The sequence below is a fragment of the Ascidia mentula genome, chromosome 3 (genome assembly GCF_947561715.1).
Source record: "Ascidia mentula chromosome 3, kaAscMent1.1, whole genome shotgun sequence".
NCBI classification, from domain to species: domain Eukaryota; kingdom Metazoa; phylum Chordata; class Ascidiacea; order Phlebobranchia; family Ascidiidae; genus Ascidia; species Ascidia mentula.
The window spans coordinates 23161554-23172987 of record NC_138568.1 but is presented as its reverse complement, the minus strand read 5'-3'; the positions used below and the strand labels follow the sequence as shown (position 1 = coordinate 23172987).

The following is an 11434-nucleotide window of genomic DNA, read 5'->3' as shown; positions in this document are numbered from 1 at the left end:
CTAACCCTAACCCTAACCCTAACCCTAACCCTAACCCTAACCCTAACCCCTCTAACCCTAACCCTAACCCTAACCCTAACCCTAACCCTAACCCTAACCCTAACCCTAACCCTAACCCTAACCCTAACCCTAACCCTAACCTAACCCTAACCCTAACCCTAACCCCCTAACCCTAACCCTAACCCCTAACCCTAACCCTAACCCTAACCCTAACCCTAACCCTAACCCTAACCCTAACCCTAACCCTAACCCTAACCCTAACCCTAACCCTAACCCTAACCCTAACCCTAACCCTAACCCTAACCCTAACCCTAACCCTAACCCTAACCCTAACCCTCCCTAACCCTAACCCTAACCCTAACCCTAACCCTAACCCTAACCCTAACCCTAACCCTAACCCTAACCCTAACCCTAACCCTAACCCTAACCCTAACCCTAACCCTAACCCTAACCCTAACCCTAACCCTAACCCTAACCCTAACCCTAACCCTAACCCTAACCCTAACCCTAACCCTAACCCTAACCCTAACCCTAACCCTAACCCTAACCCTAACCCTAACCCTAACCCTAACCCTAACCCTAACCCTAACCCTAACCCTAACCCTAACCCTAACCCTAACCCTAACCCTAACCCTAACCCTAACCCTAACCCTAACCCTAACCCTAACCCTAACCCTAACCCTAACCCTAACCCTAACCCTAACCCTAACCCTAACCCTAACCCTAACCCTAACCCTAACCCTAACCCTAACCCTAACCCTAACCCTAACCCTAACCCTAACCCTAACCCTAACCCTAACCCTAACCCTAACCCTAACCCTAACCCTAACCCTAACCCTAACCCTAACCCTAACCCTAACCCTAACCCTAACCCTAACCCTAACCCTAACCCTAACCCTAACCCTAACCCTAACCCTAACCCTAACCCTAACCCTAACCCTAACCCTAACCCTAACCCTAACCCTAACCCTAACCCTAACCCTAACCCTAACCCTAACCCTAACCCTAACCCTAACCCTAACCCTAACCCTAACCCTAACCCTAACCCTAACCCTAACCCTAACCCTAACCCTAACCCTAACCCTAACCCTAACCCTAACCCTAACCCTAACCCTAACCCTAACCCTAACCCTAACCCTAACCCTAACCCTAACCCTAACCCTAACCCTAACCCTAACCCTAACCCTAACCCTAACCCTAACCCTAACCCTAACCCTAACCCTAACCCTAACCCTAACCCTAACCCTAACCCTAACCCTAACCCTAACCCTAACCCTAACCCTAACCCTAACCCTAACCCTAACCCTAACCCTAACCCTAACCCTAACCCTAACCCTAACCCTAACCCTAACCCTAACCCTAACCCTAACCCTAACCCTAACCCTAACCCTAACCCTAACCCTAACCCTAACCCTAACCCTAACCCTAACCCTAACCCTAACCCTAACCCTAACCCTAACCCTAACCCTAACCCTAACCCTAACCCTAACCCTAACCCTAACCCTAACCCTAACCCTAACCCTAACCCTAACCCTAACCCTAACCCTAACCCTAACCCTAACCCTAACCCTAACCCTAACCCTAACCCTAACCCTAACCCTAACCCTAACCCTAACCCTAACCCTAACCCTAACCCTAACCCTAACCCTAACCCTAACCCTAACCCTAACCCTAACCCTAACCCTAACCCTAACCCTAACCCTAACCCTAACCCTAACCCTAACCCTAACCCTAACCCTAACCCTAACCCTAACCCTAACCCTAACCCTAACCCTAACCCTAACCCTAACCCTAACCCTAACCCTAACCCTAACCCTAACCCTAACCCTAACCCTAACCCTAACCCTAACCCTAACCCTAACCCTAACCCTAACCCTAACCCTAACCCTAACCCTAACCCTAACCCTAACCCTAACCCTAACCCTAACCCTAACCCTAACCCTAACCCTAACCCTAACCCTAACCCTAACCCTAACCCTAACCCTAACCCTAACCCTAACCCTAACCCTAACCCTAACCCTAACCCTAACCCTAACCCTAACCCTAACCCTAACCCTAACCCTAACCCTAACCCTAACCCTAACCCTAACCCTAACCCTAACCCTAACCCTAACCCTAACCCTAACCCTAACCCTAACCCTAACCCTAACCCTAACCCTAACCCTAACCCTAACCCTAACCCTAACCCTAACCCTAACCCTAACCCTAACCCTAACCCTAACCCTAACCCTAACCCTAACCCTAACCCTAACCCTAACCCTAACCCTAACCCTAACCCTAACCCTAACCCTAACCCTAACCCTAACCCTAACCCTAACCCTAACCCTAACCCTAACCCTAACCCTAACCCTAACCCTAACCCTAACCCTAACCCTAACCCTAACCCTAACCCTAACCCTAACCCTAACCCTAACCCTAACCCTAACCCTAACCCTAACCCTAACCCTAACCCTAACCCTAACCCTAACCCTAACCCTAACCCTAACCCTAACCCTAACCCTAACCCTAACCCTAACCCTAACCCTAACCCTAACCCTAACCCTAACCCTAACCCTAACCCTAACCCTAACCCTAACCCTAACCCTAACCCTAACCCTAACCCTAACCCTAACCCTAACCCTAACCCTAACCCTAACCCTAACCCTAACCCTAACCCTAACCCTAACCCTAACCCTAACCCTAACCCTAACCCTAACCCTAACCCTAACCCTAACATAACCCTAACCCTAACCCTAACCCTAACCCTAACCCTAACCCTAACCCTAACCCTAACCCTAACCCTAACCCTAACCATAACCCTAACCCTAACCCTAACCCTCACCCTAACCCTCACCCTAACCCTAACCCTAACCCTAACCCTAACTCTAACCCTTGCAATAGATTCACGGGTTGTCATCCTTCGCATGGGTCATGGAGGAATGTTTACCGCGGCCATAGGTGACCTCACAATGGTCTCCTGTTGGGTTGCATAACAACAGAGCGCGCGACTTTTCGCCATAAATTGTCTGCAACGAATCGAAGTTCCAACATCGTCGGGAAGTTCGGAGCACGACCAACGCCGAGGGAAACCCCCTCGGATAGGTTCGTGATATCCACAAACTCTCTTAGTCCTTTTCGCAGCATAGTTTTCTGGGGCGGGTGGGTTTTGTTTACAGTACCCCTGGTGTGTCACGTGACCAATATAGGATTGTAAACAAGTCAAGATTTAATCCTTTTGAAGACGCGGTTGGAAGCCGTTGTGAAGCCATACCGTACATCATGTACCAGTCATGACCCTAACATCACTTTAATGTACTTTGCTCAATCCAAACCTCTCCACCTCTTAGTGTGACAATATTTTCTTCTTGACACAAGAATTTTTCCAATAAATTCCCAACAGTAAATCATACAAAGTTTAGAATATCTTTAACTGTCAGACCGAATGTGATTGTTAGCGATTTCTAAATGTCTCGTCAATATTCATCTTCTGGACTTCATTTTTTTTGTGTGAATGTGAATGGTGTTGAACAATTTGTGCGCATCGCATTCGTGCTTAGAATGGAAACACGAAGCGTTTTAACCTGACTGGAATGTCAGATAAGATACGTCATACAAGATTAAAGGTTCGTGGAGGTCAAACGTTCTTCACGCCTGTATTTCCTCATTAACCGCCGAAATCTGGGTATTTATGGGTTAAAGTTATATAAGTTCAAGATTCGCTTGCTGACTTGTCACCAATATTAATTATTGGTTGAAACAACGCATGTTTGTCGAAAGCAAAGAACAACAGCATCTGCGAGGGCAGATAGGTCTGCTTCAAGTACTTTGTTTAATATTTTCGATACCATTCTTGGAAAATTTGTCTATTACATTTTTGATGTTAGTTAAATTTACCACATAGACCAATGTGGTCTCCGTGGAATTGTCCGATGAGTTATTCGAACACTCGTCATGTATGGCGTCCCGCTGTTTAGTATGCAAATGAATCCATTCAATAGTAGCTTACATGTTAATTTGCGACAAGGCCAGTGGGATTGCTGAAATGCCACATCCCCTGTAAACCAGGCCTGTATTTAAATGGAAAAAACCAATCACCTTTGACGTCATATAATGTAATTATTTTAATTGTATTGAATAGTTTTCTTTTTGTGCAAGTCTGGAACTGAAATGGATTTTACCACAACAACATAAAAACTGGTTTTGGTAAAATGTGGGGATTCAAGTTGCACCAACCAAGCTGACACCCCTGGACCAATGTCTCGTAAAAACCTTTCCATTATTATGTATAGAGTCTGTGGAAATTTGTTGAATATCTGAAAACACAATTTCTCCAATGAATAAACAAATAAATCGGTTGGCTTTCCAATGTTGCATAGTGACGTCACAAAACTCTGTTTGTTCTTCGCGAGTGATTTTTTGGGAGGGTTGAGATTTATATTAGATCCAAAAGGTTTTGCGTACCGGACAACTGGTAAAATGAGACCAAAATGTTCCGAGTAGAAAACAGTATCCGTTTGCCCCAAATACAGCAGAGATTTGGATTTAAAATACTTTTGAAAAGGAAAAGCACATTTATTTTCCCCACAATATTGTTTGATGCTGTCCAGTTATCGAAACACAAGTTTCATGAAAAATTTTCTGATGAATAGTCGATGTAGCTTAGGGTTAAACTATGCAAGGTTTCTTATAGGTTTGTGTGGAAACGTTGAATGTATTTCCGATGCAAGACGCTTTTACTTGCACGCAAGCACGGGTTTATCGGTACTGCTTTGCATAATTTGGACGGAATGTGTTCACGCGTTGCACGAAGCAAGATAACTTCGTACACGTTTTGCGTTCCAGCCATAAATTCACACGCACTTCACGCACTTTAGCTTTATTCTCACATAAACACTGTTTGTCAGTGGATAGACTGCAAGTTCCTCTTGATGAAAAACAACCAAATTATTAAATGTCAATATTTACTTTTGTGTCTTGGAGAAGAAAAAGTTTGAGACAAAATCAAGAAAAACAGAAATGCTTGGAAACACTAACGTCACCAACCGTTGTGAGAAAAAGAAAATTGGAAGTGAAAAAGATGGGTTTTATGTGAACAATCAAAAATCGCGAACAATCGATTGTACAACACAATAAAGAAAGAAAAGAAAAATGCACCACGACGCGATATTTTTACATAATGGTAATAGAAGCGCAACAAAAGCGAAAAACTATTTACATAAACATTGCAAGAAGCAATGTACCTTGCGTTGCCATACTTTGCAACCGTGATGTTAAAACCGTCGTCCAGCGCGCTAAAATCGCGTTTCTGGCGGAGAACATTGTTAGGGCGGAAAACAACACAAGTCGTTTTGGGGGAAACGCTACCGATGACGTCACCAATGTTTGCGTAATGCGAGCTGATGGTATCACGCGTGTGTCTTGTTGCGTTACTAAAACGCTTTACTGCTTATTACAGCCTTAATACGCCCACATAACACAAGTAATAAAGAGAAACGCGGTGTTGGGTTAAGCGGAGATGGACGCCCGTAGTTTACAAGAACTGACGTCACAAAAGCCCACGCCGCGGGTCCCGATTGATAAAAGTTAGTCAGTGTGTCACGCTTGAATGAGCACGAAACAAGCTTTTGCCCGGGGCGTCTGGAGAACTTCGAACATACGAATTATTGAATAGTAAGTTGTAACATACGGGGATTGTTCAAACCATTGCTCAGCCCGATTTGTTCGAATATTCCAATGAAATGTAGCGTGATGTCGCGTGACTGTTATAGGAAACGTGCAGGTAACTACAGCATCCACATATCCGGCTGCTACAGCGTGAAATGCTGACCCCGCACGAACAACATCATTTTAACTGGAACTTAGCCACAGGCGTACGACACAATACTGAATGTGACGTCACACCAGCTTGTCAAATACAACAAAGGATACGGAACGCGTTGTTTGTTTTAGAGGGAAGGGTTGTGCACGTTTGTTTAGCTCAATTACACGAACAGGATTGTGCGCAAAGTTCAGCCGAACGGAATTTTAATTGAGCAGTGGGAAAAACGTGATCCCGAATCAGTTAATCTGACAAAACAATCTCAGTTTTTGCGTTTACAAACATTACCTCTGCAACGCAAGATAGCCGGTGATGAGAAAAAGGAGAATACTTTCTTTACGTTTTACACTGGCTTCAATACAGCAAGTTTGGACATAATGCCTCCGGCAAATCTCTTTACTTTTGGAATTGAATGCTTTTAACCGTCGTTAATTTCTAAACTTTTGCAACCATTTGTTCAAATAACATTTGAAATATTCACCCCTCGAAAAAAATGCTTTAAATATAATTGTTGGTTATTCAAAACGTGTAGCCTACAATAACACAATTGCGTAGACAACAAGCAAAAGCCGGCCTGTGTTAAGCGCCACGCATCATTAGGTCGCGTGACGTCGACAAACCTATTGTGTGGGGCTCGGGAATATGTAAATTAAGTTAAGTTTACTCTTTTAGTGGTTTCGCTGTACGTTGAAAATTATAGAGGGGTAATGTATGTTTCGGCTACCATTTGAACGTCAGCTCCGCACGCATGGGCGTCGTACGGGTTTTGCCAGGCGCTGATCGAGCAAGGAAAGGACTGACAGCTAATTTGCTGCATTTGCATACAAGTTGTCCAAACCGCCAGTTCGAACGTTACTGCGTTATTTCTCAACGGATGGCGTCCAATATTACCGCGTTTAGTACAGGACGCTAAGGCTGCCCGCGTAGCAGCGTTTCCCCTTTGCACAATAAACTACATACACAATACTAAGAAGATTATAGGGAATTCCCCCAACATTGACGAACGAGCCAAACCCATTCAAGCACCAACAACCTCAATTTTCCTCACCAAGACAAAGTTTAATGAGTCGCTTCGGTTCCCGCATTTCAGGATTTTCTTCCATAACTTTCTCAACGATCACTCGGGGAAAAAGACCGCACAAGTTCTTGAATAAATTGTGACGTGGGTTGCTTTCATTGTCCAAGTTATCGGGTCCACCGGACCTTTGTGGGGACCGGTTGTGAATTGGAGTGCTGGGATGTTGGCCGTACATTTCATGTTTGTTAGACCTTCTTACGGGAGGAAATGTCTTTGGGTCGTCCGAGTTTACAGAGCCTGTGCTGAGTGCTTCTGAAGTCGGCACTGTTCCATACGAACGTGAACTGCCCGAACCTTGGCTGACTTGGTTCACGTAAAAAGGTTGCATCACCCCTGGTGGAGGGTTAGGGGGACAACACATCATGGGGGGTCTTGCAGCTTGTTGGTGGTAATCGTACATCATCGGAGGGGCGTACATAGCAGGTTGTTGCAAGTACTGTGGATGCGGCATATGGGGGTAGTGATGTCCGGGTAGATTCATATTCGGGGCAACCATCATTCCACCTCTATTATCGTATACATGGTAACCTGGTGTGGTGCTGTATGGTGCTTGCACGTTCGCTTGAGCCATGTTTGGGTGGATTACATGTCTGTCATCCATATGTAAACCTGGTGGTCCAGATCCAAATCGAAGGTGATTTTGTTGTGGATTACGTTGGTTTGGGTATTGCTGTATATACGGGTTATTGCCAGCACTGCCACTTCCAGGCATAGAACGACCTTGTGGACTGGGACTTGACACATGTAGTCTTCCCAAATTATTGGTTAAACTGCCGTCACTGCGTGGGTACGGATTACTTCCGGGTTGAACTTCTGGGTTACCAACATGACCTTGTCTGTATGGATAGCTGTTATTTCGATGTATGGCGTATTCTGAAAGGTTGGCGGCGTGGACCGCTGGTCGGCTTTGCTGTTGTTCCCTTGTCCCGTAGTTAACAACTACTTGGTTACTTGGTGCATTCCGTGCGTCGACGCTTTCCTCTTTCGAATTAATCGTACCACGGGAAGGGGATCCCTACAAACATAGATCCGGTTGCAATTAGGTCTTCCCATGCTAACCCGGTAATTCCAATACTCTGGTGAGGCGAATTACAGCAAAATGTCGGTAATTCTAATCTAATTTGGCAAAAAACGGTTCTGCTTTTATCTCTAATTTAATTTTTGCTTTTACAAATCGCGTTCATCGCGGAATGTATCAATCTTGGCCTTAAAATCGTTGCCACTCTCATTGTAATGCCAGTAAATATGTTCTAGCCTGAATTGAAATTGACTTGTTTCTATGGCAGCAAGCCCAATCTAATCGTATTTTAAAAACACCCCAAAAAATCTCGCTGCCCAGGTCTATTTCCATATCAAAAGGCATTTTAAACAAAACTATGTGTTTTCAATATGAGGTTGACTTACCGAATGACCAACACTGCGTTCATTTCTTTCTGGATTTTGCGATTCCTGTTGGACAAGTTCTGCCGCAAGGCTTTCTGCTACTTTTGATACCGATAAACGTTTTTCGGAATTGTTCCTTAGTTTTTCGGTTACGGACGAAAATGAACATTCTGGATGGAAGAACTTGCATTTCTTTCCGTAAGTGCATTTCTTACCTAAAAAAAACGTTTTTGTCAATTTTTCAAGTTTTGAAAAGTTTTGCTAACGAACGGTATTCTGGGATTAAAAAAAGAGCCGGATTGTGAGGTTGAGGTTTACCGTATGGACATTGAGGTTTGCTTTGTTCTTCGGACGCCGGCCGTTTGCGAAGAAAGTTATCAATGCTTGGTCCGTTCCTACCAAGGGGATCATCGGGGGGCATAAACCTGTTCAAAAACCACACGTGAATTTACCGCAAATACAAATAGCACGGTGAGTTATACCTGTCATTAACAAAGGAATACATGAGAAGACGTTTTTCAATCAGCTCCTTCCATTTTTGCTTCTCATTCTGCAAATCCCTGAAGTTGTCATTGCTCACAATTACTCCATCTGTTTCTTCGGCAAGTCGCAGGATAAAGCGGTCATCGTAGCAAGTAACGCGTTTACCGTTGATGCATCGTGAAGGTGTGTAAACTAATATCCGTTCCTGCTCTAATTCATCCAAAATCTCGCGATCTGCAGCACATCACGATCTTAGGCAAGGCGTCACCACTTTACACACAGCCATGCGGGAAATTCCCGTTAAAACGAGACAAGTTTGACCAAACAAAAGATGACGTCATGCGAAAAACCTATTGTCACCCACTGCTGGCAGCGAAAATCCCTACATGGCGTTAACCCTACAAATAATTTCTATAATTGTAATCATTTTTACCTCGAATTGGTGCATCAGGTCGTGGGGACTCTTTTCTGTACTGGGGGATAAACACTGTAATATCACGATGGTTTCGCATTCGGAAAAAATCAACCGCAAGAAGGATTCCTTTGCAGGAAAAATACTGCTTATTGCCATGACTGCAAAGCAGGTTTTTTGTCATGTTATGAGGGCCTGAGATACAGAGCACAAGCTAGAATACCTCATAGCAACGTTGCTTCCATCAATTACAATGGGGCGTAAATTTTGGGTGTCGTCTTCCTGTGGTTTTGCTGGAATTTGTTTTGTTCCATTTTCAAGACTCTGTGGCCCCCGACTTTCATACATATCCTGAGATGAAGGGGAAATCCCTCTCACAACCAAGTCGTTATACTTCCGTTGAGACTATTCAGTGAAACATGATGATAGAACAAGCAAAACCATATTAACACAAATGCACACTTACTGGTATCTGATCAACAATTGTAACCTGTCCCTTTGAAACCAAAGGACTGTTTTCAACCGCAGAAAAATTAAATAGTTCTTTAATAATATCATTTTTGGTTGCTTTGTAGCTCAGCTTGCTGATAGCAGCACGTATCTATGAAAATAAAGTGGATTTTAATTCATAAAAATAAAGTCTGCTTTTTTATTATATATATATATACTAGAATTTTTATAGATCAAATATAGTGAAATAAACAAAGGCAGAAATCATGTGGAATACCTGAGTAGCAGTGTAGCCAAACTTAAGACAAAATTCTATCTTTAATGCTAAGTCTTGCGCTTCACTTTCCAGTTTATCGTCTGCTTTTACATCACTGTCCGTTGAAACTCCATGGTTTGCAAGCAGTGATGGTTGTATATAATCCAAACTGGTTGAACATGATGTCGATTGCACAATTGATGTTGTACTGGCACTTAATGGCATACACACATAACTTTGTGTGACTCCACACCGTTCAATATGTGCCCCAATAAAATCATGTGAGCTTACTGTCCTGGAGAGCATGTTACCATTTCCATCTACATCAGCCCGCCACTGTTCGTGTAAATTATAATTACAAACATTGTGTTTACAAGTCCCCTTGGAGCTTTGTGGTTGAATGACTTTATTGTTACTTTGTTCTTTACCACATGAAATGCAACCATTTGTATAGGTCATTTCACCATAACTAGAGGAGGTGTTTACACAGATCTGCCCTGATAAACACCCATTGCTTGACTCCATATTATGCTGATTTGAAAACTTTTTTTCATTGATAGTTGTTGATAAGCAATCTGTATCACTCCAGCTACCAGTATGATACCCACTGTCTGCGTTTCTTTCCAGTGCAGCTTTTTCATTAGGCCCCGATTCAACAATATCCTTAATATGTGCACCATGTAGTGTAGATACCCCCTCTGGCACAGGACTTTGTGCCTCACATGTGTTTGAATACTTTACATCCATTTCTTTGTGTAGTTTGTAGAACAAGTCATTCTCTTTTACACAAAATATAACTTACTGACACTGCACAGATCTGTATAAGAGGAACTGGTTAACATAAATCCTATGTAAACATTGTCAGAAAGTAGTGGTGGTGGAGCAACAAGTATGCAAATCCCTGTAATCATGATTAGGAGACTGGATGATTTAAATTTACTAAGAGCACAACATAAGTTTATTGACTTTTCAATAGACACACAACTGTATGGAAATAACGTCCACACACTGCTTGGCACATCTTGTTTTACTTCATATATCCACTTCTTACCAAGTTACATTTTGGCTTAAGTACTAATTTGTTTGTGTTTAAAACCTTTGGGCCACCTTTATCAACTATTTATAGAAAAAAAACGAACACAGTAAACATTAAAGAACCCAAACAATTCATAAAGTGAAAATCTTGTGATATGGTTTTTACTATAGAACCTACACGAAGCTAAATATTATTTCAACAATTTGTAGTGTTGTATGTAACCTCCTCCTGTAGCCTGTATGTAACCTTCAACTCAAAAAAAAACAAAGGGACAGACCTAAAACTGATGGAAAAACAAAAAAAAACAAGTCTTGTGTAACAGAAACTTACACAGCCTAAGCAGTTAGGTAGAGCTAATCAAAACCAGCCTGTGAAACTAGACAGCAAATAATAGCCGGGCTTGTGTTAGTCACATTACAACACTCATTTGCATACAATTTATCAGAGAAAAGCGCTCGCGCCCCTCTCTCTATTTCTCCAAATAGTGCCAGAGAAGGAAAAAATATCGCAATGAGGGACAAAAAACAGACAAAGGCAGT

The 11434-nt window shown here is 43.1% G+C and overlaps 1 protein-coding gene across 1 annotated transcript; it reads right to left on the bottom strand.

Moving 5' to 3' along the window:
* Positions 1–4887: 4887 nt before the first annotated feature.
* Positions 4888–11111, bottom strand: LOC145893908 (uncharacterized). The gene is made up of 8 exons (XM_082982303.1): positions 9881–11111; positions 9620–9754; positions 9377–9558; positions 9175–9314; positions 8741–8975; positions 8577–8683; positions 8280–8473; positions 4888–7890 (listed from the first exon to the last, which is right to left on the bottom strand). Exons 1-8 carry the CDS (start codon positions 10604–10606, stop codon positions 6832–6834), a joined length of 2778 nt encoding a protein of 925 aa, XP_082838429.1. The 5' UTR covers positions 10607–11111; the 3' UTR covers positions 4888–6831.
* Between the last annotated feature and the right edge of the window lie 323 nt (positions 11112–11434).

Bases quoted from the DNA above. Each gene is read 5' to 3' on its own strand.
- LOC145893908 (XM_082982303.1), bottom strand. From the start codon at position 10,606: ATGGATGTAAAGTATTCAAACACATGTGAGGCACAAAGTCCTGTGCCA. The intron at 9,315-9,376 runs GTATTCTAGCTT...CCTGCTTTGCAG, and splicing joins GGAAGCAACGTTGCTATGAG to TCATGGCAATAAGCAGTATT. The intron at 8,684-8,740 runs GTATAACTCACC...GTTTTTGAACAG, and splicing joins TATTCCTTTGTTAATGACAG to GTTTATGCCCCCCGATGATC.